The sequence below is a fragment of the Juglans microcarpa x Juglans regia genome, chromosome 5D, assembly GCF_004785595.1.
Source record: "Juglans microcarpa x Juglans regia isolate MS1-56 chromosome 5D, Jm3101_v1.0, whole genome shotgun sequence".
Classification (NCBI taxonomy): Eukaryota; Viridiplantae; Streptophyta; class Magnoliopsida; order Fagales; family Juglandaceae; genus Juglans; species Juglans microcarpa x Juglans regia.
This window is the reverse complement of record NC_054602.1, coordinates 29,272,601-29,300,245: the sequence shown is the minus strand read 5'-3', so window position 1 is coordinate 29,300,245 and position 27,645 is coordinate 29,272,601. Positions and strand designations below refer to the sequence as shown.

The window sequence follows — 27,645 nt, the reverse complement described above, 5'->3', positions numbered from 1 at the left end:
GCATCCTGACTTGACTTAATGGTATTATCAACAGAACCTAGATCCATCACTACTGAAAGCCTGTTGTTCATTTAGAAGAAATGACGAGTCTGCTGAAATTCTCTATCAGATTTTACTTAATTCACTTCTACTTTCTATTTGCACACTTATCTCATACAAACACACCGGCCCCATTTTATTTCAGCTGCTTCCAACCTTGAAAAGTGAGTAGTTTTGGTTTATGGGGTGATTTAAAATGCTTACAAATAATATTTTTCTTGAAAAAAGACAGATAAATGTAAACAACACATTTACATCACACAAAACACCCTAACAAAAAGCAAATCCTAATCCAACCACATATTTTGCTTGTTTCCTTAGTTGCAGGAGTGAGACTGTAGTCAAGGGAATGACATTCAAGTTCCTGTGAGAGAGCAATTCTTGTGACACACATTTCATTATAGGCCGAGACTTTGGCTGAGTGTGCAGGCATGCAAATGCTATTGTAGCAACAAGCAAAATCTCTTGTCCAATTAGACGATTGGGAGGTGGCAGGCGTTGGTCTAATATTTCATTTAGCATCATATTTTGAGATAATGATGATGATGATGATGATAATGAGGACAAGAGTTCTCCCGGATGCCTTCCCATTAATACTTCTAGTGCCACCACTCCAAAGCTATATACATCGCATTTTTCAGTAACTGTCATCGTGTAGGCAAACTCTATAGAGAAAAAAAATACTGAGAACGACTAAATATAGTTAATGAAAAGCAATACATCTAATTAATTTGATAATTTTAATTTAACAGTAAAATTATTGAATGGATCGAAGAATAATATTTATTCAAGTTATCGATAATAATCTTTAGCTTTCAAAATAGAAGTCTTTTCAAAAGAGAATATAAAGACTTGACAACTTCATTATATGATATTCTAAAAAATAAACAAACTTCACAAAAATAGGTTCAAGCTTCACAAAAATAGGTTCTATTTATTTTTTTATTTTTTTGCCGTAGAGGATATAATTTGAATCTAAAAATTTTTATAAATTTTGAACAAAAATTTAAAATTATTTGAAATATCTTAAAATAAAATATTTAGAAATTATATATGATATTCTTAATTGATATCTTAGATTTTTCAGCTCGCACATTATTCAAATCTAGGACTAGTATTATATGAATTCTAAATCATGAAACTTTGACTATAGGAAGGTACTATGATAGGGTTACTACCCTATTACTACTCATCTACTACTTTTTTTGTATTTAAATTTTTTTGAATTTCTTATCTTACTTAATGATTAAGGAAGTAAGTATTAGTAAAATTATATCTTTTTTTAATTTTTTTCTTAGTGATTAAGGATGTTAAAAAAATACTTAAAAGAAAATGATAAAAAAATAAAAAAAATTTGTAATGCATTTGGGTAGTAGATTGGTAGTAATAAAATAGTAACTCTATCACTACCCACATTATTATATTATTGCTAATTGCAAACTATTCCTATATAGTCTCATTATCGACTCTCCAAATATATTATTATTAAATAATATTTGCAATTATGCTAAACATGTAATTAAATGAAGAACAAATATATCTAATTAAATTTATAATTTTAGATTATTGGGATTTTAGATTATATTACATGTCTTTTTAGTTTTGTCAACTTAATATCCTTTTAGCTTAATTGGTGATAACGATTCATAAATTGTAAATCTGACCCAAAAAAAACAAAACAATAACAAAAAATCTTGTAAAATTTTTAGATACATGACTAATGGAATAATTATATTCAATATTCTTAATTAAATAATTCAAATGACATTGTTGTGGTAGAAATAACCAATTAACAATTTACCTGGTGCAATGTAACCATAAGTGCCAGCAATCAATGTTTGATTGGAGGAGTTAGGATCAAGGAGTTTAGCAGTTCCAAAGTCAGATATAAAACCTTGGAATTCAGAGTTCAGCAAAATGTTGTTGGCTGATATATCTCTATGAACAATTACTGGGATGCATTCATGATGCATGTAAGATAAGGCGTGTGTTGTGCCTTTGATGATGTTTACCCTCTTGCTCCAATCCAGTTGCATAGCTTCATCAACATTTCTTAGGACACAAAATAGGCTTCCCCTTTCCATGTACTCATAAATTAAAAATCTGTGCACTCTTTATGTACACAGAATCCATGCAGCTTCACAATATTTCGATGTCGAATCTCTGTTAACACCCTCACCTCATTTATAAAACTCCTATAGAAAATTGGATTCTCAGCCTCTCTCTGATGAAGTTTCTTTAGGGCAACCACATTTCCGCTTGGTAATTCTGCTTTGTAAACACTACCATAACCACCGGTTCCAATGCAATATTTGATGTGAAAATCCTCAATTGCTTCAATAATGTCTTCATATGTAATATGTCCGTCATAATTCCATATTGAGAATATGTTTCCATTCTTTGATCCCCTAGACTCAATCTGATTTTTCTTGAACACACAACAGGACAAGAGAATACCCCCGCCCCCAATAAACAGGAATCCGAGGAAAAGGCTGATGGGTACAAAAGTTTCTATTTCAGTTATGATTGATTTTTTATCTTTTGGACATGGTGGGAAAATGATTTTGAACTGACCGCATAAGTGCTTATTGCCATTTAATGTGTGGGAGGTATGATACAGAGCATAACCGTCTGGAATTTGACCCTCCAAAGAATTATGTGATAAGCCGAGTCTATATATACCAGTAAGAGAAAAGGGAATGTTGCCCGTAAGATTATTGTAGCTAAGATCCAAGGTCAATAGAGGGGCAATAGTCCCAAGTGCGCTAGGTATTTCTCCACTAATAAAGTTATGGCTAAGGTTAACGTAGCTCAAATCTTTAAGCATCTCTATTTCAGGGGGGATGGATACATTGATTTTATTCCGAGAAAGGTCCAAATGTTTCAAATTAGTGAAATGACCTGGGGTGAAAGGGATTGGACCAATGAGCATGTTCGAACTAATGCCTAAGATGGTCAAATTCTTCAGCATCCCAATTTCGAGGGGAATGAATCCATTGATTTCATTCCGACTAAGGCCTAAAATATTCAAATTAGTTAAATGACCCAGAGTGGAAGGGATTGGACCGACGAGCATGTTTGAAGAAAGGTATAAAGAGGTCAGATTTTGTAGCATCCCTATTTCGGAGGGAATGGATCCATTGATTTTATTCTGACTAAGGTTTAAAGATTCCAAATTAGTCAAATGACCCAAAGTGGAAGGGATTGGACCAACGAGCATGTTCGAATAAAGGTATAAAGTGATCAGATTTTTCAGCATCCCTATTTCGGGAGGAATGGATCCATTGATGTTGTTCCCACCAAGGCTTAAAGATTCCAAATTAGTTAAATGACCTAGAGTGGAAGGGATTGGACCGACGAACATGTTCCAGAAAAGTTTTAAATAGACTAAGTTCTTTAGCGTCCCTATCTCAAGTGGGATACACCCATGAAGGTAGTTGACACTAAGATTAAGACTTACTAAATTTGGGAAGAAAGAGAAGTTGAGTTTCAACTGACCTCCCAAACTTTGATCAAATCTATCGATGGTTGTGATGCTTCCCCCAGCATTGCAAGTAATACCATCCCAGTGGCAAGCACTTGAATAATTACTATTGGCTTGGGCAATAGTGGACGGCCACCACCCAGTCTCCTGCAAAGCTTTGGCTTGTTTAAGTTGAAGGGCAGATGATCTAGATGCAGCAACAACAAGCTGATGAAGTGTATTATCCAAACATTTTCCGCATAACAAGATCCAGATAGCCCATGCTACTCTCGGTATGGAAATGGAAAGGGATTCTACTGCCATTTTTATGAGTAAGTAATGACCGATTAGTAATAGGCTAGACTTTTATATATAAGAAAAGATACTCTCGATCTCAAGCTAGGCATGTGAAATAATTGAATGAATCATCTTGAAAATTTCCAAGGAATGAATATTCATCCTGCATTGAAATTTCCTTTTGAAAGCCAATACATTTATTCCTTGAAATCGACCCTCAAGACTTGTCCTACATGCATGCGACGACTCATTGACTATATTCATGTACGTATTAATTATATATAGGTCCCATTTGGGGAATTGATCTTATATATATATAGTTTCGACATTTTTATCCATACAATTAAATAGAAACTGGAAAAAAAAAAGATGAGAAAGAAACGAAACCAAAGGTCTAGAACACGTATGCGGTAGTGATGCTTTCCTTTGAACTGCTTTCAGCCTTTTCCTCCTTAACAATTTTACTCTTTTCCTATAAATAGAGGATTTTCAATGTTTTTTTATATAGCTCGTTTGATGGATCTATATTAGTTTTCAAATTTAACTCCAATTAAGATTTAATTATTTGAAATGATACAAAATTCGATTGGAAAAATTATTATTTTTCTCACCCAACTCTACGTTTGTAAAAAGGGTCTTGCTACGTGTACTTTGGTCCAGATCGGCAGTGACTAACACACACAATAGTGAAAAAGGACACCCAATAAATATAGAAAATGTTCCATGAAATGATCAAATTTCACAAGTTGTCATTTGATAACATAAGTTACAATATTGTTTATAACAGAGCTAAATAGCAATAAGGTGAATGAGGTGTCTAGATGCATGTGTGTTTCAAGGCAGGAAGAGGAGTGGCAGAGGCTTCTAACAAAATAAAAAGGGGTATCCTCCTAAGATAGGCGATCATTACATGTTGCTGACAGGGCGCGATTTCTACTTTAAAATTCCAAATAATGTGGTCTTCATCAAATACTTGAATTCTAACATCTTCAAATTTCCAGGTTCACCCAATATTGTAATTTATATGGTCAAATAACACATTTGTGGATATATTTAGGTGTGATTTAGATAGTGAGTTGAGATGAGATGAGTTGATATGAAAGTTGAATAAAATATTGTTAAAATATTATTGTTTAATATTATTATTATTTTGAGATTTGAAAAAGTTTAATTTTTTATGAGATTTTGTGTGAAAATTTAGAAAAGTTGTAATAATGAGATGAGTTGAAATGAAATACTTTTACTATCCAAACGGGACGTAATTTCTTATTAAACTCTTATAGATAAATCTTATATATTTTTCAAATATCAACCACAACTCAAATAACAAACATAACTCTTTGTTTTGAAACTGAATTAAGCTAACACTAAAAACCCCAACAATAAGAAATTATGGATAGCAATATATAACACGACCTGTGAACCCAACAAAAATATAATACCAAATAAACGGATTTGGGTCAAAACAGATTAAATCGTAAGATACAATTAATAAACCCGCAATAAACCTGATAACACAAATAAATTATATATTTAAATTTTATAAATGTATAGTCATATATATCTTTTTGTTGTTATTAAGAATATGTAATATTAAATTAGTATATATTAATATTAATATTTGACTACTTAATATCTCAAACTATTAAACTTTTTTATGTTAATATGAAATTTTATTTGATGAAAATATTAATATCTCAAACTCAAATTTAAAGTCACGTTTTTTGGAAAGTAATTAAACGATCTTTTGTGTATTGAAGAGTCAGAAAGTAATTTAAAGTAGAAAAGACTTCCACATTGACCCAATGATGATCAATTACTAATTCGATGGACGCGAAGACTTTTCTCATCCAACCCTACATCGTAGACCCAAATTTATCCATACAATTAAATAGAAACTGAAAAAAAAAAAAAAAAAAAAAAAAAAGAAGAGAAAGACTATGTGATAGTGATGCTTCCTTTCGCTTTTCCTTTGAACTTCTTTCAGCATTTTTCCTCCTTAACAATTTATTCTTTTCTTATAAATAGGAGATTTTCAATATTTTTTTATATAGCTCGTTTTCAAATTTAACTCCAATTAAATTGATTAAGTAGTACTAATATTATTTTGTTAATATTTTTGTGTCAATAATTTATTCATACAGTCAATAATAAAATTTAATTAGTTGAAAAGATTGAATTAATTAATTTAATTAATTATAATAAAATGAAGCTCGGTTGGAAAAATTATTGCTCGACGTATTGTTTTGGTCTTTACTTTTTAGTTCTGATTACTTGTCGACGAGAAAAGACTTCGCACTGATCCCGTCAAAGACTTTGATGGACGTGGAGACTTTTCTCACCCTACCCCATGTTTGGGGCAGATGAGAAAAAGGTCAAGAACGGGTGGTAATGATGCTTCCTTTTGCTTTTTCTTGAATAATGCTTTCAGCCTTTTCTTTTTCTTTTTCTTTTTTTTCCGTCTAAGCAAGCACATATTTCATTGATAAAATAGAAATTGAGATATATTAAAAGGAGTAGTACTGTTAAGAAAGTAAACAAAAGAGAATAACAAGGTTCATTTGCTTATTAAAAATTTTGAAAAACCTAATCAAATACCCCAAAAAATATGAAACTCTCAAACTTGATCCATTTTTTTGAAGTTAAAAGGTAATTAAAATCTGTCATTCTTATATCCTCCCCCTAAGCCTTTTTAATCAGTTTTTCTTTTCTTTTTCCTCCAAAAAAAAAATACACAAACAATATATATGATGCGATTTCCTCATTTTATTCAAATTGAAAATATTAGTATGACCACTGACCAGTTGTCAAGTTTTATTTTAGAGAAAAGTATTTGGTTGATCTCTAAAAAATCAAAAATCAAAGGGCCCAAGAAGAATAATAACAATTGAGTAATGTTAAATACAAGTTTTAAATAGACAAGTCTCATATAAATTTTTTATAAAACAATAGATTCTACTAATAAATAATATTTTATTTTATACTTTTTTAAGATGGAGTCTAATTTTTTATAAAAATTTATATAAAATTTATTTATTTAAAACTTATACAAATCGTTTATCATAACAATATTTACTTGGGCCAAGGGGCTTAGGGCTGGTATTTCTCTGTCGACTCCATCAACTCTACAACAATCCCCATGCGGTGGTTGATAGAAATAAGGAACTTATTGGTAAAATATGGTTAGTCAGATCAATAGCCACTAATTGAGCAGAATTCACGAGAAGCATCATCGAGTCTCCTGAACATCTACAAAGGAGTTGCTGGAACTATACTCATTTGTTTTTACCGATGGAATGAAAAGAAATAAAAAAATTAAAATTAAAATTAAAATTAAAATTAAAATTAAAAATTTAATAAAATATTATTAAAATATATTTTTTAATATTATTTTTATTTTAAAATTTAAAAAAATTAATTAATTTATTTTATTTTATATAAAAATTTGATAAAATTGTAATAATTAATTGAGATGATATGAGATAAATTATAAAAACAAACGAAATGGAACAAATGAAATAAAAATTATAATAAATATCTCTTTTTGTGACATTTTTTATAAGAAAAAAAATCCAAAAACCAATTATTTGTTCAATAATTTATTCAATAAGATTTAATTAGTTGAAAAGATTGCAAAAAAACAAAACTCCATGGAAAATATTATTGGTCGACGTATTGTTTGGTCTGGAAGTAGGGAATCAAAATTTCCACGTCATAAATTGCTGAGGTCAAGGTTTAGTCTTTAGTCTTTACTTTTTAGTTCTAATCACATGTCGACGAGCTTTTGTTCCTGGCTAGCAAGTATAAAAGACTTCTGCATTGACCCATCAAAGACTTCGGACGTGGAGACTTCTCTCACCCAACCCTACGTTTGGGGCGGATGATAAAAAGGCCCAAATTCATCAATACAAATAGAAATTGGAAAAAAAAAATGAGAAAGAAAAAAATGAAAGGTCAAGAACAGGTGGTAGACTGGTAGTGAGGCTTGCTTTTGCTTCTTCCATTTCCTCCGCAGAGAATAAGGAGATGTTTGGAGAATGAAATGGGATTAAAAATCTGTAAATAGTAATGAAATGATTTGTAATTAGCAGTAAAATTATTTGAGTTATGATGTTTTATGAAATTTTGAAAAAAATATTATAAAGTTAAAATATTTTAGAATATAATTTTTTAATATTATATTAATTATTTTTGAGATTTGAAAAAAGTTGAATTCTTTTTTATATTTTGTTTGAAAGTTTGGAAAAATTGTAATAATTATTTTGAAAAAATTGTAACGATTAGTTTAAAAGTGTTCGTATTTTAATGACATTTGGGAAGGAAATGATATGAGATGAGATGAGATAGAAAACATCACCAAACATCCGGCCACTAAGTTGTTCCCACAAAGGCGCCAACCATTAATGTATAAATTTGAACAATAGGCTAGAACAAGAGGAAAAGGATCTCGACCCACGATAGTAGTTTGAGGCTTCAATGGTGCAGTCAAAAAATTCACAATGGTGGTTTGGGTGTCGATACAGCGTTTAAACATTCATCCATAGGGAATAAACAGTAGCTAAATATATAAATATATATATATGAATGAGAGAGAGAGAGAGAGAGAGAAAGAAGGATTTATGTGGTCCGGTATAAAGGCCTACATCTATGGGCTGTTTTGGGGGCAAAATCAATTAAACTTGATGTTTGTAGAATCTCTCACGGCCTCACCTATTTCTCAATACAATATATAAAATTAGAGTTTCTAGAGATTGAAGAAGATGTCATCCTCCTGAAGGGTGAATATTTTAGGGATCTCTGTGCATAGCCCCATCTCTCTCAAATATGAGCAGATGCCCTCCCTTTATAGAGGTCCATTTCCTTCTTTGTAGTAATTGAGTTAGACTTGCTTTATGAAATCCTTTCCTTTTAGTGAGACTCTCAATGGGTTAGACCCAGCTCATTTTATATCCAACACATGGCTTTGTCAGTGTGTGGGACCCATGCACAATGGCTATTGGGATGGGGTGGGTTAGATAAGAAGATATCGAGATTTTCGATACTACGCATTTTGCCATCAGAAGTGTGGTTGTGCAATAGTGCGTGTCAGTGTGATGTGCACATGACACGTTTTCACATTGGCATCCCATAAGAGGAGATTTAGGAGTTTTGGGCAGAGAGAGTTTTGAGGATTGAGAATGAAAAGAATGAAAGGAAGTTTCATCCTCCTTAACATTGGGATTATCTAAGCCATAAGAGATTGAAGTATTCATCCTTAATTTGGGGTTCTTGAGCTACTAAATCCGAGAGGGTAGCAAGAAGTAAACTCGTTCAGTTCTGCATTCATATCCAGGGCCCACTCTAGGAATACAACTGTCATAGTAAAGCCACACCTGCAATAAGAATCTCTACTCGAATATAACTTACAAACAGTTGGATTATAAAATCTTTGCAGACATCCCATACAACAAAACCTCTGTGAAGTAAGAATCCCTACTTGTCACAACCCTGTAAGTAACTTTAGTCACAAAAATTTTGTAACATAATTCTTTATTTGACACGTCCTTAATTATCTCAATAGCAGCTAAAACCTTTAATAATTTTAGAACTTGGTTTCTTTTACTCCAACCTCCCGTTGCTGAACTTGTCTCGCATCGCATAGATCTCTATTATTGTGTTTTGTGTTGTTCTTGGCGAACACTCCAAGAAAGGTTTTTCTTCTTAAAGCTACAAAAACTTTTTTCCTCCCTTGGCGTACTCAACTCAGGTCTCAATCTCTGAATGGATAACTGTAGCAACCAATTTTTTGTTCTTTGAATAGTCCCTACGTTGATCAAGCACTTTTTGAAATTTAAAATCACAATCCTGTGAAAATCTGCACCCGGCCTATATAATCCAAAAAGTTAAAAAAATCCAAAAATCTGACTACGAACCGATTCCACTCTAGCTTTGGTGTCGGATTTCTTTTCCCTTAAAAAGTTGGATTCGGACTTAACTTCACTTTGACTCCGACTCAGACTTCGATATTGTACATATGTTATAAAAAACATATATGTATTTTTCTATATATTCATCATTATAACTTATATAGTTAGTTAAATTCATTAATAGTATGAGCTAATTATTATAAAATAATATATTTATACTATAATATAGACTAAATTGACTAATAGTAGTTTAGTATATGACATATGTACACATCATACTAATGTATAACAAACTAATGTAATAACTTGTAATATTAATGTATAAAGTTGTAATACTAATATATAATAACACTAGTATAATAACATATAATACTAAGCACAAGTCTATAATAGGAATTAGTTAGACATTAGTATAAAATATTAAAATGACCTAATAACATATAATAGGATAGTACAAAAACATGTAATTAGACACTAGTTAAATAGTAATGGTTAATAATCAATTCTAACAATTAAACTTAGTGCTAAAACATTATAAAACCCATAAATAAAACAATTTATGGCTAAAAAAGGATTAAAATTGGTTTAGAGTTTGATTTAGGGTTTAGAAGCCCAAAACCCTCGCAGCTGACTCTGTAAACCTCACCACAGCCACGCTATTATGTAAAATGATGTCATTTTTACAAGTTTATGAACTTGTAAAACGACGACGTTTCATATGTTTAGGAACTTAACACATTTTCCCCCGTTTGACCTCATCACTTCCAGATCAGTTCAGCCCCCTCTCCATATCTCTTCTAAGAAACCCTAGGTCACCCAACCAATCGCTACCGTTCACCCAGCCAATCACTGCCCCTCTCTCTTTCTCTCTCTCCTCTTGGTAGTGCCTCTTCCGTTCATGACCTCACTCTCACGCCATTGTCTATGTGTTTCCCTGCTTTTCTTCGTCGTCGCTGCCACAATTGCCCCTTGCCATCGGATCCTTCTCTTAAGTCCCTCTCCCTCTGCCTATCGGTCTCTGCCTCTCCTAAGTCCCTTACTCTTGATCTCCATCTCATGCTCGATCTCCATCTCTCGCTCGACTTTGTCAATTTGTTGATTTTAATTTGAGTGTACATATGCATTTTGGGTTGGTTTTTGGGTGATTTTACTTCCGGATTTTGGGGTTTGTGATTTCAACGATTTTGCTTGTGATTTGGGTAAATTAGTGATTCTGCTTTTAGATTTTGCTTGTTGTGATTTTGTAGATTTTTGGATTGTTGTGGCTCCAACTCCACTCCGATCCTGCTCTGACTTCGGTGGTTGGAGTTGAAGCAAAGTCTATGGTGATTGGAGTCAGAGTCGGAATTAGGGCATTCCAACTCCGATTGAGTGTTTGCTTAGCCCTAAGATAGGTGATCATTACATCCAGAAGAAGCATAGGTTTGAGAATTAGTTGAGGTTTGGGCATTTGGAAAGTTAAGTTGGGGGAATGGGGAGGTGATGGGAACACGTGGGACTCTTTCCTCCAACTTCCCAAAATCCAACCTAAAATTCTACGGCCCCTCACTCTATGACCGATAGGTGCGATGCTCTAGCCACGTCACACACATGTGTCAATGGAATTTTTATTTTTATTTTTAATATTTTGGTGAATACGTGCCAATGGAATTACTCCGACTCCTATAGGTCCTTTGTCATTTTTCTACCTTCTTTCATTCACTAAATAATTAGCCTAGGATTAAGATACTAAAGTTCAATCAAATAAATAAATGGATAGAAATATAAAATAGATTGTAGGTATTATATAATTTATTGATATTTATGCGACTGTTTCAATAAGTTTTAAATCTTTAATAAATATTAAATGAGTTATTCTATTCTTAAGTCAGTGTGTAGAACATATCATTCATATTATTTAAATAATAATATTTGATTTGTAAGATTCACATTCATATTATGTGTACTCTACACATCGGCTTGAGAATATAATTTCTTCATATTAAATAAGATAAGCATATAAAATCAATTAATGAATTTTTCAACATTTGTTTTTCTTAAAGTTTACTAATTTAATTTGATACAATATTCTTTTTAATTTTATTCATCTATTACTCATAAGTACTGTAATGCCCCAGTCCCGGATGGGTCGGAGAGTTACTACTTGTCACTCAAAAATCACAAATCACAGTTCGGATATAAACTATAACTTCTCAATTACACATGAATCTCAATGTTTAAAACACTTACTCACAAAATAAATAATTATGAACGCCACTAGGTCTCAAAATAAACATCAACCTTTCAAAATACCCAATCGAGAAAGCAAAACAAAACTATTGAAATAAAAAATACTAAAATAACCAAAGTACCCTCTTTGTACTTATTCCACTATGCTCATGTAGCCTTATACATGATTTTTAGTCTTGATTCCCAGTTGTACCATCAAAATTATCTGAAAAATGTTATGAAGATAATAAGGGGTGAATTATCAACAACTCAGTAAGTAGAGAACATATACTAGCATGTAAACATAAGCCTTTTCAGAATCGGTATGCAAAAACAAAATATTTCATTTTTCATATGCAGACCTCAGAAACATGTCATCGGAAAATCAAAGCAACTTTTTATTCTTTTCACACTCAAAAACTAACTATTCATATTCAAATATTCTTTTTATATTTAAAAACCCTTTTCATATTAAGAAACGCTTTGATATAACATAGCTGAACATCTTCATCTTATCATATCGTATCATATCATATCATATCATATAATATATTATGTTTAACCCCCGTGGTAAGATTGTACTATCCCCGATGGCCAAACTAGGCAGAATCATAATGTAAAACTTTTCCTTTTTCAATCTTGGAACCCCGAGTGTGCACACAGGAAATAACACATAAAAGACCACTTTGTTTCCAATGTGGGTGCACTCATATTATATCATATCATGTTAGTACCAACCACATTACGTAAACCAGTATCATCATATCAGAACCATATTCAGGATTAGAATAAAAATATATAAGTATGCCAAAGGTTTTTCATATCCATATCATATCAAATCACGTGTTGAACATATTCATATCATTTCCATTTGATAAAAAACATATTCAAATCATTTTCATATCATATGTACAAAAATTCACAGATATCATATTCGCTCTTTTGCACATTTCAGAAACATGTCAAAAATTGCTCATGTCTACACTATTCATGTCGAAAGCATTTCTGTTTTCTTTCATACATATCTTATGAGTGAATCCAAAACATATACTGAGTTTTTTTTTCACCTTTTCTTTTTAAAACAATATGCACATTTTTACAAACCAACCTCAGTTCATTTCTTTTTATGCAAATTTAGCATAGGAACCCCGCTTATCTAGATTTCTTAACTTTTCAGAAATTCTTTTCAACAATGCTGAACAAATATAAATCGTCATTTATAAAATAATCACATAATTTCTGTAAATTTCCGATCAAATACATATCTCAATATTTAAACTTGAAATACTAAAAATTAACCTATTTAATACTTCAGCACCTAAAATTCTCATAACCCTAAAATACCATCAATATCCACTTAATTTACTTAAGCTAATTTCAACTCAATCACTAGTCTATTTAAGAAAATCAAACCCAACCCAATTAAAATAATGAAACAGTCGTAGTAGTAAAAATAATACACGACCCAAAATAATTTAGATCCCTAGTCCAACCCAATAACATACAGGTCTAACTTCATAATAATATAACATAACCCACTCCGAAAAGAAACCAGTACGTAAACAGGCCATGATCTAAGATAAACTCAGCCCAAATAATTTTACAAAGCAATATACATTTCTGGAGAGAGAAGAAAACTAGAGAAGATCTAGACGTCGGGGGGAAAAATATTTTTACCGAGAGAGAGCGAGAGGCAGCAAAGCAACAGCGACACGGTGGCTGGGAGCGGCTGCAGGGCACCGTGGAGGGGAGAGAAAAATTAATGAGAGAGAGAGGGAGAGCACGGAGACGGAGAGAGAAATAACGTGAGAGAGGAAGCTTGACGTCGGCACGTCCATGTGGCTACCGAGTGTGGAGCGTGGAGGTGAGGGGCTACGGTGATTCGTCTGTGTGTATCCTTGAAACACTTAGCAATGTGGGAACCTTCCAATGGTGGTGCCGCGACAGTGCACGGTGGGGGGCTGAGTAAGAAAACTTGCTCTGTTTTTGTTGTATAAACACAGGGGGCCTTTCGCATGGGTTGCGTCGATTTTGCATGGTGATTCTCGGTTTTGTGTGGGGCAAGAACGGAGGTTGGATTGGGTGAAGGTGGTTGGGCACGGTGGCTAGGAAACAGTGTTCGTGTGTGGGTTGACAGTGGTTGGGTGGTGACGTCCGATGGGCTGCCTTGCGAGGAACTCAAGAGGGTCATGCATACGTGATCGGCTCGGTTTGATATTGTTGTGGTGTAACTCTGCTTGCTGTAAGGGACGACCAACACTTACGGCGGTCTCCATGGTGGTGCAACTAGCGCCATGGTGGTGCAGTGGGCTTGAGGATCTGTCATGGATGGTTTAACTCCCGGTGTGGATGAGGGTGGTTGTCCGAAAATGGAGGTTTGTTGCTCTGTTTTGAGTTGTCTACTACCAAGGTTTGTGCTTGACTTGGCCGTGCGCCTGGACTGTTTCCATGGTGTTCAACGGCGGAGAAGCATGCGGTGGGGGGGTTGTGTTAGATGGAGGCTGGCGGTTTGGGGAGAGTAAAGAGGACGTGAAAATAAAAATTGAGAAAGAGAGACCAAGAGGAAGAAAACAGAGGAGAGGGAGTTGAGAGTTTTTTTTTTCACATTTTCTTTTTAAAACAATATGTACATTTTTACAAACCAACCTCAGTTCATTTCTTTTTATACAAATCTAGCATAGGAACCCCGCTTATCTGGATTTCTTAACTTTTCAACAATGTCGAACAAATATAAATCGTCACCTATAAAATAATCATATAATTTCTGTAAATTTCCGATTAAACACATATCTCGATATTTAAACTTGAAGTGCTAAAAATTAACCTATTTAATTCCTCAGTACCTAAAATTCTCATAACCCTAAAATACCAACAATATCCACTTAATTTACTTAAGCTAATTTCAACTCAGTCACTAGTCTATTTAAGAAAATCAAACCCAATCCAATTAAAATAATGAAATAGTCGTCGTAATAAAAATAATACACGACCCAAAATAATTTAGATCCCTAGTCCAACCCAATAACATACAGGTCTAACTTCATAATAATATAACATATCCCACTCCAAAAAAGAAACCAGTATGTAAACAGGCCATTATCTAAGATAAACTCAGCCCAAATAATTTTACAAAGCAATATACATTTCTGGAGAGAGAAGAAAACTAGAGAAGAGCGAGAGGCAGCAACGCATCAGCAACACGGTGGCTGGGAGCGGCTGCAGGGCACCGGGGAGGGGAGAGAAAAATTGATGAGAGAGAGAGGGAGAGCACGGAGACGGAGAGAGAAATAACGTGAGAGAGGAAGCTTGACGTCGGCACGTCCATACGTGATCGGCTCGGTTTGATATTGGTGTGGTGTAACTTGGCTTGCTGTAAGGGACGACCAAGACTTACGGCGGTCTCCATGGTGGTGTAACCAGCGCCATGGTGGTGCAGTGGGCTTGAGGATCTGTCATGGGTGGTTTTACTCCCGGTGTGGATGAGGGTGGTTGTCCGAAAATGGAGGTTTGTTGCTCTGTTTTGAAGTTGTCTAAAACCGAGGTTTGTGCTTGAGTTGGCCGTGCGCCTGGACTATTTCCATGGTGTTCAACGGCGGAGAAGCATGCGGTGGGGGGGGGGGGGGGGGGGTTGTGTTAGATGGAGGCTGGCGGTTTGGGGAGAGTAAAGAGGATGTGAAAATAAAAATTGAGAAAGAGAGACCAAGAGGAAGAAAACAGAGGAGAGGGAGTTGAGATTTGGGATGGAAATTAGCGTGGGGGCTTTACTCGGTGTTGTGGCTGCGTGAAACTTAATTCAAATATGCTACTTCATTAAAAATAGATTTCGATCGGTTTTACAAAACTACTCTCGATTTTCTAAGACAGCGTTGTAAGTAGATATTTTCCCAAACATCTTTTTTTAAAGGTATACAATGAGAAACTTAAGGTACTCTAGCTGGTTTGATAAAATTCATCCGACAAGAAGACTATATTCTTTTCCCAAGCACAAGGATCGTCCAAATATTCAAATTCATTGATAAGTCTTGGAAAAATTAATATTCACTTGTAGGGATTCTTACCAAGTGAATATTAATAAATCCGGAATCTTATCCGGAATTATCCGAAATCTTACCAAGCTTCAATAGAATTAATATTCACTTGTAAGGGGACATCATCCCCGCCCCATCATGCATATATATTGCAGGTGTCGTGTTCTCTTTGGTAGTTTGAGCGATATCTTTGAGAGAAACAAAAGATATGTGGCCTTTGAATCCACTGCCCACCCATGCCCTGTTAGCGGTGAACCAACTCAACAACCCTCTTGTCACCCATGGATAACCCTCATACAAAGCCAAGAATTTTCATTCAACCCATTACGTGCTTGAGCAGACTAGGACAAGGAGACCCATGGCTCGAAGACTCCATTTCTTCATACCTAACCTCCGCTTGGATGGCTAGACCATTAGACACTATCTAGATAGCTGACTATAACACATAGCACACACATTAAGTAAAGTTATTCTTCATATTAGACACTATCGACATGGGGATGTTCCTTGATTGGTATTAGATGAGTTGCAGCAAAAATAGAGAACATCTAGGCTTCGTAGTAGCAAGCAAAATTCTGTTGTCCCATACTACCACAACAGCTTTTTCTTCTCTTTCGATTGAAATACAAGAAGATAATCAGGGTCATAATCTTCCCAGTTTAAAAAATCCATTCCTTTTTACTTCATTGAATAAAACTTAATATTTAATAGATTGTAAGGCATAACAATCTCTCTTGACCACAAGGAAATTGCTCATAGCTTGATTTATTGTTAGAGGAAAACCATCAAGAATAGATCATGATTCAGCTTACGATAAGTATTTTTATTTTTTTATTATTTTCTTTTAAGTATTTTTTTAACATCTTTAATCATTAAGAAAAAATTAAAAAAAATATACAACTTCACTAATAGTCACTTCTTTAATCATTAAATAAAAAAAATAAAAGGAATAGTAAATGCGTAGTAGGAGGGTAGTAAGTCTATCATTACCCTTAAATAATAACCATTTTCAGTTTTCCTTGAAAATTCAAAGAACAATCAATTGATTTTTGATACTATATAAAAATAAAACAGTTCAGAGTCACTATAAAAGAGAAAGGAAGAAATAAAACCCCTACTTCATATACCAGTGAAAGGTTTCATCTATCTGCAATGGGGAGGAAAAAGAAAACTTCTCTCTTTATAGAAACCACTAATTCATGGCAAGCCCGACAGCTCATAGTTCAAATAGAGTGATTATTAGCTACTTGTCACAAATCAAACAATTAAATCATCACAAATATCGAATAGAAACATATATGATGAGGAAATCTATAATTTTGAGTTAAAACTCGATCTACTTCAAGGAATATTCTAGCATAGTCATGTATATTAATTGGCAAGAACTCCCAAATATATCAACAAATGATACGAGCATGACATACGTAACTTAATTATATATGAACTAATAATATTGAAACATTAGCGGATATAGATTTTTTTTTAGCGTCCAACCAACTAAAAACCATTTTGCTAAATAGTACGCAAGAATGAGAGATTTTAGAACAGAAAAACAAAAAAAACAGATAAAAAAGGGATAAAATTAGCTCACTTCTAAAGCTAGCCTGCCTGTGTGAAAAATAATATGAATCCAAAGTAATATGAGCTCCAACGAACAGATCAAGCACTAGACAGAAAAATCAATTGAGAGAGGGGGCCAGAGGAGATGAGATCATCGTTAGCGACGCGGGGTACACCGAGAATGTTAGATAGCTAGGCAGCTGGTGAAGGTTCCCCCATTCCCAAGCTGAGGAGCCCAGTAATACGCACTGGAAATTACTGTCTACAACAATTTCGACCAACAATCTTTACTCCAAATATTTTATTATTATTTTTCTTCAAATATGCATAAGCCAATGTGAGAGTTTTGCTTGAATGGCAAAATGGATATCGAAAAGAGGTGATTTTACATATGCATATGCATAAACCAATGTGAATGCTCTTAACAACAAAACTAGCTACTAGCTACTCGGATAGGATTGTTGAGGAGCATAAAATAGATAAAAACGTCGATACTAGCTAAAAATTGCTAGATCTGTGAAGATGAAAAACTCTTATTTTACATCATTGCTAGCTTCAAGTCAATTGAATAGATGTCTCCAAGAGAGTGCAATACAAAGGTAGCTTTAGGATGAGTTCCTGTAGCCTATAGAAGACTTAATTACCTACCACCAAGGGTGGTGGCTCAATAGTTTTTGGGTTATGCTTAAGTGGTTTGACATGTACTAGATCTTGAACTCGAATCCGAATATAAATTAACGTTAGACTATTAGTATTTGCTATCTATGGTTTCATTGAATTCCCTAGGAGGGCTAGGGTCCAAGTTGTGGTTCAAACTCGACTTGAAGGAGTGTCTGAGGCTTCTCTCCATCTAGGCCACTCCTGTCTGAATCCCAGCTGGTAGGGTTCTACTATGTTCACATCTAGGTAGAGAAGCCACTTCTGGTCCCCCCTCGTACCCTTACAAGTAGTAAAAATGAAAGATTTAATAACTTATTGGCATTTTCCCCCTTAATTTTTGTTGGTTTAAAACGATAAGTGGGAAATGCTTATGTCAATGTAGTACTGATATATATGATATGTTGAAAAGATATAATGGATGCATCAGATGTGGCTTTGGTTGTAATTGGACCTGGTAGTATTGATCAGGTATGTACTGATGATTAATTGAACTGTTGATACTTGCTTCAGTAAGACTTAATAGATGAATTAAGTATACAATAATTAGGTGCTCGTGTATTTGTTGGGTGTCAATATGCCATCCTTGGAATAAGGATGATTATAAATATGTATGGAAGTTTCATGAGGAAACCAATGGCACTTTTCATATGTTTTTTAAGGGTAAATATGTGATTAAGAATGCTATGCTTCATTGAAATCATTTCTCACCCTTTGTCCCAATTTTCTTATCAAGGAAATAACATAAATTTTTGAAGTAACTAGTAGCAGTAATTTTATGCAGTCAAGAGCACTTACTGTTGAGGAAGATACTCTCATTTTAGCTTGGTTTAACGTTAGTATAGATTCTATATGGGGGGCTGACCAAACCTCCACACAACTGTGGAGTAGAATTTATGATTATTACTCCGCCTATAAAAAACCTAATGGTCAAGAATGATCTGTACCCTCTTTGACCAATTGGTGGTCAACTATTCAAAAATGTGTCAATATATTTTGTGGTTCCATGGTCCATGTTGAAGGAATGCTTCCAAGCTAGGGAAAGAGAAGATAATGAATTTAGTGACGCCTTAAGGGAAATGACACATGATAGGAAGATTCATATGTTGGAGAGAAAAGAATCAATAATGAGGTTAGACAATCACAATTCTGAGTTACTGGTTGTTAAGAAGAAAAAGGTTGAAATCAAAATTAAGTCTCAAGAAGAAAGATCTATAATATTAGCTTAAAAGAAGAGGAAAACTGATATAGAAATTATGAAATTAGATATTGGTTCCATGAATTCTGTGCAACAAGAGTATTCTCATAATTTTCAAATGGAAATAATTGAGGAACAAATGAATAAGGCAATATCTCGTACATAGTTGTATGTTTTGTTTTGTGCAGTTTTTGATAATTTTTTTTTACTGTAGTGACATGTTTTGGGTATTGTTGTATTGCTAGTTGCTATAAAATAGAAATAATTTTTTGTACCTCTATATGAAACTGTATTTTGTTGGTGGTTGGTGGTGGGTGGGTGTGAATTTTGTTGTTGGTGGGGTTTGCTTTTTCTTGCCGCTTGCTGGTGGTGGAGCCGCTGGAGGAGTTGTTGGTGGTTACTGGTTTTTGTTGCTGCTTGCTGGTGGTGGAGTTACTGGAGGATTTGTTGTTGGTTATTGGATATTGTCGTTGATTTACTCCTTCGTGGCCTCATCATTAAGCCAAAGGTCCTTGGTAGCTACTTTGGTGTATTCTAGACTATTTTCATTCTCTACTGTTGCTGAAAATTTATATTGTAATGATCGTGGGAAAATTTGTATTGTAATGAATTTGTATCAAAATCAACTTTTTAGAACTTGTATCAAATTGATTTTGATACATGGAATTTGTATTAAGTTGACATTACAAACTTTTTTTAAGCACATAATTATGAAGTTGATATTATTCACATGTAAGTTTTGAGTACATGTTAACATGTGCTGTTTATGAGCACATGGGATTCATTTTTTGTGTATATAAATTTGATGTATTTTATTATATATGGAATTGCTAAATTTGGATGTATGAAATTGTTTTAATACATGTACTTGGTGCTAATACATGTACAGGTTCTGAGTATAGGTTAATACATGTACTTGGTGCTAATGGAATTTCTTTGGGTGCTAATTGCATGTATTAAAACAATACATGTATTAACCCAGTACGTGCAAATTGCAAACTCTATAAAAAAATTAGGCAAAAAATTAATAATAATATTTTATTATTATTTTACTCCAAATATGCATAAGTCAATGTGTGAGTTTTGCTTGAATGGCAAAGTGGATCTCTAAAAGAGGTGCTTTTGCATATGCATATGCATAAATCAATGTGAATGCTCTTAACAACAAAACTAGCTACTAGCTACTAGGATAGGATTGTTGAGGAGCATAAAATAGATGAAAACGTCGATACTAATTAAAAATTGCTGGGTCTGTGAAGATGAAAAACTTTTATTTTACATCACTACCAGCTTCAAGTCAATTGAATGGATGTCTCCAAGGGAGGGCAATACATAGTTAGCTTTAGGATGAGTTCATGTAGCCTATAGAAGACTTAATTACCTACCAATAGTTATTGGGTTATGCTTAAGTAGTTTGACATGTACTAGATCCTAAGCTCGAATCCGAATACGGATTAACCTTAGACTATTAGTATTAGCTATCTAAGGTTTCATTGAATTCCCTAGGAGGGTTAGGGTCCAAGTTGTGGTTCAAACTCGACTTGAAGGAGCGTCTCAGGCTTCTCTCCATCTAGGCCACTTTTGTTCAGTTCCCAGCTAGTAGGGTTCTACTATGTTCACATCTAGGTAGGGAAGCAACTTCTGGTCCACCCTCGTACCCCTACAGGTAGTAAAAAGGAAAGACTTAATAACTTATTGGCATCTTCCCCCTTAATTTTTGTTGGTTTAAAATGATAAGTAAAAAGTGCTTATGTCAATGTAGTACTGATATATATGATATGTTGACAGGATATAATGGATGCATCAAGTGTGACTTTGGTTGTAATTGGACTTTTTTTTTTTCATCAATAGACGAGGTCAAATGTCCACGAGTGACTCCCTCCCAATTTTATTAAAAAACCCCCACTTATGGTAGAGGAATACCGTGGTAACAGCCAAGTCCCAAGGGATTAACAAATAAACAATAATCAAAACTATCCCTATTTTCCATACCAACAAAAAATAAAAAACTGCACCTATACAAAGCTGAGACCCAAAAACAGCAGCACTGCTACAAGCAAATTAATTCTCCCACAAACAAGTCATTCCCAATTTTTCCGATCTATACCAACCTCTTAAGACTTTGGGAAGTTGCCCATCCATTCGGAACATCTTATTCTCCCCCTTAACACCACTTTTTGCCAAATAATCAGCAACATTAGTCGCTTCTCTAAAACAATGATGAATAGTGAAATCAAACTCCTCTAAAAGCACCAACAGTTTTTCCCAAAAATCCCAAAGATACCAAATTGTACACCTTTTAGACAAAACCCAGTTCACAACTATCAAGGAATCACATTCAATATCTACTGCTAAACACTCCATCTGCTTGCATAATATCAAACCCTCCCATACCGCCCTCAATTCAGCTTCATTATTAGAACAATAATCAAAAGATTTAGAGAAAGCAAACCCCATCTTGCCTGTACTATCTCTTAAAACACCTCCCCCACCACAACTACCTGGATTTCCCAAACTACTCCCATCAAAATTTAATTTAAATCTGCCTGGACTAGGCTTAGACCAATGTACAACTCAAGTTTTAACTCGACATTTCTCTACAATCTGAATGTCTAAACAGTTCAGTAGAGCGACATCTGAACTAGACAGACGATTAACCTTAGAAACTTTCTCAACCACTACACAAACCCAATATTTAATTGAGTTCCAAACCACACCCAACCTCTCAAGTTTCCCTTCCATCTGGGCTACACACCACCTCCTCCACAACTTCCAAACCACAATAATAGGAATAATGCCAATAATAGTACCAACCTGTGATTGCTGCGAGGCTATGTTGAACCATGCTTGAATTATTTCACGCCATCTTTGCTGGGGCATAAACGGAATGGACATTTCAGCCGAGACTTTGCACACAAACCTCTTGCAAACTGACCACTACCCAGCACATGCTCTAAGTCTTCCACTATGCCCCTGTCACAATAGTTACAACAAGAAACTAAAGGAATGCCAAGTTTTTGTACCTGATCATCAACGCTTAAGCAACCAAAAACCGCCTTCCACATACATAGAGACATCTTCTTTGGAAGCAACTTATTCCATACCCATGAAGCCCACTCAAATCTCGACATTCTGATTCGAAGAAGATCCCAGGCCGACTTTGTTGTGAAGACTCCATTTCTATCCGGCAACCATAGCAGCAAATCTTTATTTTCCTTCAAAGACCCTACAGTTACCATCACATTTGTTGCCAACTGATCACCTAACATGTCTTGCAACCTGTCCACATCCCAAGCATCTCTAATGACCAGCTCTCTTATTTTAATTAGGTGCATGTGTATTTGTTGGGTGTCAATATGCCATCCTTGGAATAAGGGTGATTGTAAATATGTATTGAAGTTTCATGAGGAAACCAATGGCACTTTTCATATGTTTTTTAAGGGTAAATATGTGACTAACAATGTTATGATTCACTGAAATCATTTCTCACCCTTTGTCCCAATTGTTTATCAAGGAAATAACATAAATTTTTGAAGTAATTGGTAGCAGTAATTTTATTCAGGCAAGAGCATTTACTAAGCAAACAAAATTCAAAGGAGGTATGTTTTTGAAGAATTTGTATGCTACATCAATTCTATTATATCAGTAGTGGTACATCAAGTTTTATTTTGGTTTTATTGTCAATGGAGTAAAATGGAAACATGGAGATGAGATGGTGTCCATGGGTCAAGTACATGGGCACTTTTGATTCCATTTTGTCTTCTATTTAAATTTCTTGTTTATATTTAAGTTCTTATAGTGTTTATATCTTGATATTTCAATTACTCTATAATAAAGGAGCCTGTGTGGATATGAAACCATTGTTTATGTTGCCAATTAATGATGATGATAATGCAATAATGTGATAATGATGAGGAAGAGAAGGTGAAGGTTTGGTGATGGCAGCAATGCCAGTGTCATTCTTGTTGTTGCAAAGCACCCTATAGTGTGAAAATGCCTTATTACTCATCAAAGCAGGGGTGTAAAAGAATGAAAGTGAAATCTGTTCAATTTTATGCTGTAGAAATCTGTGTGGATATTGAACCATTGTTTCCATTGCGAATTGATGATGATGATAACAACAATAATGTGATCATGATGAGTATGAGATGGTGAAGGTTTTGGGATGGCAGTAATGACAGTGTCATTTATGTTGTTAAAAAGTAACATGCATTATGGAAAGACCTTACTGCTCATCAAAGCGGGGTGTAAAAGTGTGAAAGAGAAATCTGTTCAATTTTATGTTGTGGAGTCTATACTTCCCAACATCAAAAATTGTAATGTGTCTTAAATTTGCAGCCTGCTAATAAAACTTGTTGTTCGTTTTAGAAGTTTATGTCGACCTGACCCACTTGTTGTATGAGGCTTTACACTTTATCTCAGGGGTTTCAACTACATTTACTCCTAAGTATGTGAAAATCCCTTTTTGGTAACTCTACTTGTACTTGTGGCTTACATAAGTTGCTTGTGAAAATTAGCACTTTGTGATTGCATCGAAGAATTCTTAGTTTAGCTGTTTCTATGACACTACAGGCAAGTCTTAAGATAATAAGTTATACATGGAAGGTTATCAACAAGACTGGAAGCTTTCATTTGAAAAGGACACCGTGACTAGAGGTGTTTGGTTTGCAAAAATATCTTGTTGCAACTACTGTGTCCAATTTTTTTTTTTATGATGAGATCAGAAACCCTGCTTATGTGCTTTTCTTGAACTCCTAGCAACTATCAACAAACCCTGCATCCTGACTTGACTTAATGGTATTATCAATAGAACCTAGATCTATCACAACTAAATCCCCTTGGTGGCTTAAACAAGATCCAGAGGAAGCCACCAAAGAAATCTGGCAACAATTGACTCTACACTAATGGGTAAATTGAAAAAGAAAAAGTATGAAAGTGTATAGTTTATAAGGCTTGCCTTCAATAAGACAGTCGGTTTAATGATCTTTATCTATTTTTGCTAAGCTTGTCAAATATGAGTTGTCTGCTGTAAGGGTAGAAAATACTTTTTTCTTACTCATGATTCTTTTTCCTTTTTTAAAATTAACAAGTGGTAGTTTGTTGTTTCTTAAGCAACAAGGTGGAATTATAGTTGTAGGTCCTAGCAAAACTAACATCTCATACGTTCATAAGGTAATTAAGTTCCTCATCATAGCCTGTCACCTTTCTCTTTTGTCTTCATGCCCAGAACATGGTTAATCATCAATATAACCATTGTGATATATTTGTTTTTGATCAACGATTTCCTTTTGTTCCTAAACCACAGATAAATTAACTTGTATATTTTTACACTTCCTATAACCTTATCTAAATATAATTTCTTGTAAAATGAAGATTAGAGTGGAGTATCGAAAGACTCCACTCAAGACTTTAAAGTTCTGAGCTCTTATGTTAGGTACTACTCTAACTAGATGTAAAATTTGTTTATTTCTTTTTTAGTAGGACAAAGAAGCTGGGGATTATCTCGACATTAGAGATATTTTGAAAGCTTGTTATTCACCATGAAGAATAAATGATGAATTTGCTGAAATTCTCTATTAGATTTTACTTAATTCATTTCTACTTTCTATTTGCACACTTAACTCATACAAACACACCAACACTATTTTGTTCCAGCTGCTTCCTACCTTGAACAGTGAGTACTTCAGGTTTATGGGGTGATTTAGAATGCTTACAAATAATATTTTTCTTGAAAAAAGATCGAGAAATGTAAACAACACCTTGACAGCACACAAAACACCCTAACAATAAACAAATCCTGATCCTGCCATATATGCTGTGTGTTTCCTCAGTTGTGGGAGTAAAACTGTAGTCAAGGGTATGACATTCAGCTTCCTGCGAGAGAGAAATTCTTGTGACACGCATTTCATTGTAGGCCGAGACTTTGGCTGAGTGTGCAGGCATGCAAATGCTATTGTAGCGATAAGCAAAATCTCTTGTCCAATTAGACGATTTGGAGGTGGTAGGCATTGGTCTAATATTTCATTTAGCATCATATTTTGAGATGATGATGATGATGATGATGATGATAATGAGAACAAGAGTTCTCACGGATGACTTCCCATTAATACTTCTAATGCCACCACTCCAAAGCTATATACATCGCATTTTTCAATAACTGTCATCGTGTAGGCAAACTCTATAGAAAAAGAAAAAAACATTGAGAATGACTAAATACGATCAATGAACAGTAATACATCTAATTAATTTGATAATCTTAATCTAAGAGTAAAATTATTGAATGAAGAATAATATTTAATCAAGTTATTGATAATAATCTTTAGTTTTCAAAATACAAGTCTTTTAAAGAGGGAATATAAAGACATGACAAGTTCATTATATAATATTCCAAAAAATAAACAAAGTTCACAAAAATAGGTTCTAGCTTCAACTATTTATTTTTTTAATTTTTTTTGCGGTAGAGGATATAATTTGATTATAGGAAGCTACTATATTACTATATTATTGCTAATTGCAAACTATTCCAATATAGTTTCATTACTCACTCTCCAAATGTATTATTATTAAATAATATATGTGATTTTGCTAAACATATAATTAAATGAAGGAAAAATATATATAATTAAATTTATAATTTAAGATTATTGGGATATTAGATTTTATTACATGTCTTTTTAGTTTTATCAACTTAATATCTTTTTAGCTTAATTGGTGATAACGATTCATAAATTGTAAATTTGACAAAAAAAACAAAAACAAAAAGGTAATGAAAAATAATCTTAAAAAATATTTAGATACATGACTAATGGAATAATTGTATTTAATATTTTTAATTAAAAATAATTTAAATGACATTGATGTGGTAGAAATAACCAATTAATAATTTACCTGGAGCAATATAACCATAAGTGCCAGCAACCAATGTTTGATTGGAGGAGTCAGGGTCAAGGAGTTTAGCAATTCCAAAGTCAGATATAAAACCTTGAAATTCAGAGTTTAGCAAAATGTTGTTGGATGATATATCTCTATAAACAATTGTCGGGATGCATTCATGATGCATGTAAGATAAAGCGTGTGCTGTGCCTTTGCTGATGTTTACCCTCTTGCTCCAATCCAGTTCCATAGCTTCATCAACGTTTCTTAGGACACAAAATGGGCTTCCCCTTTCCATGTACTCATAAATTAAAAATCTGCATCTTTTATGCACACAGAACCCATGCAGCTTCACAATATTTCGATGTCGAATCTTAGTTAATACCCTTACCTCATTTATAAAACTCTTATAGAAAACTGGATTCTCAGCCTCTCTCTGATGAAGTTTCTTTAAGGCAACCACATTTCCACTTGGTAACTCTGCTCTATAAACGCTGTCATACCCACTGGTTCCAATGCAATATCTGATGTCAAAATCTTTAGTTGCTTCAATGATGTCTTCATATGCAATATGTCCGTCATAATTCCATATCGAGAATAAGTTTCCATTCTTGGATTCTCTTAACTCAAATTGATTTTTCTTGAACACACAACGAGACAAGAGAATACCTCCAATAACTAGGAATCTGAGGAAAGTGGTGATGGGAGCAAAAATTTTTATTTTGGTTACAATTGATTTTTTGCTTTTGGGACATGGAGGAAAAATATTGAACTGACCGCATAAATCCTTATTGCCAGTTAATGTGTGGGATTTATGATGCCGATCAAAACCGTCTGGAATTTGACCCTTCAAAGAATTGTGTGACAAGTCAATTGCTTTTATATAAATGAGAGAAGGGGGGATATGACCCGTAAGGTTATTGTAGCTAAGATCCAAAATCAAGAGACGGGCTACTACAACACTCCCAAATGCAACGGGTATTTCTCCTTTAATAAAGTTATGACTAAGGTTAACATATTTCACCCAATAAAGGTTATCCTCGTGATGGGGAATGCTTCCAGTTAAGTAGTTTACACTAAGGTCTAAATATTCTAAATAAGTTAAATTATCCTAGATGAGATGGATTGGACCGACGAGCATGTTCGACCCAAGGTCTAAATAGGTTAGATTTTTCAGCATCCTTATTTCGAAGAAAATGGATCCATTGATTTTATTATGATTGAGGGTTAAATATATCAAATTAGTTAAATGACCCAGAGTGGAAGGGATTGGACCGACGAGCATAATCGAACCAAGGTCTAAATAGGTTAGATTTTTTAGCATCCCTATTTCGAAGGGAATGGATGTATTGATTTTGTTCTGATCAAGGACTAAATATCTCAAATTAGTTAAATGGCCCAGCGTGAAAGGGATTG

At 34.0% G+C, this 27,645-nt stretch overlaps 2 protein-coding genes, 1 long non-coding RNA gene and 1 pseudogene across 3 annotated transcripts; 2 read left to right on the top strand and 2 right to left on the bottom strand.

The window, feature by feature from the left end:
* LOC121265880 overlaps positions 1 to 24,900 on the top strand; it is a 49,303-nt pseudogene extending 24,403 nt beyond the window's left edge.
* On the bottom strand, positions 87 to 3,884 carry LOC121264687 (probable leucine-rich repeat receptor-like protein kinase At1g35710). Its single transcript, XM_041167977.1, is given in 4 exon segments — positions 87 to 704; positions 1,841 to 2,147; positions 2,150 to 2,577; positions 2,632 to 3,884. Coding segments are annotated over 4 exon segments (2,325 nt in total). The 5' UTR covers positions 3,827 to 3,884; the 3' UTR covers positions 87 to 309.
* On the top strand, positions 18,564 to 23,767 carry LOC121264689. Its single transcript, XR_005940546.1, has 3 exons — positions 18,564 to 18,629; positions 22,919 to 22,955; positions 23,725 to 23,767. It is a non-coding gene; the product is annotated as an uncharacterized LOC121264689 (long non-coding RNA).
* Positions 24,901 to 25,038: 138 nt separating the features above from the next.
* On the bottom strand, positions 25,039 to 27,337 carry LOC121265879 (MDIS1-interacting receptor like kinase 2-like; the record flags this gene model as incomplete). The annotated part of the gene is made up of 2 exons (XM_041169547.1): positions 25,039 to 25,534; positions 26,245 to 27,337. Coding segments are annotated over 2 exons (1,185 nt in total), but the record flags the coding sequence as incomplete, so codon positions are not given.
* Positions 27,338 to 27,645: the final 308 nt, after the last annotated feature.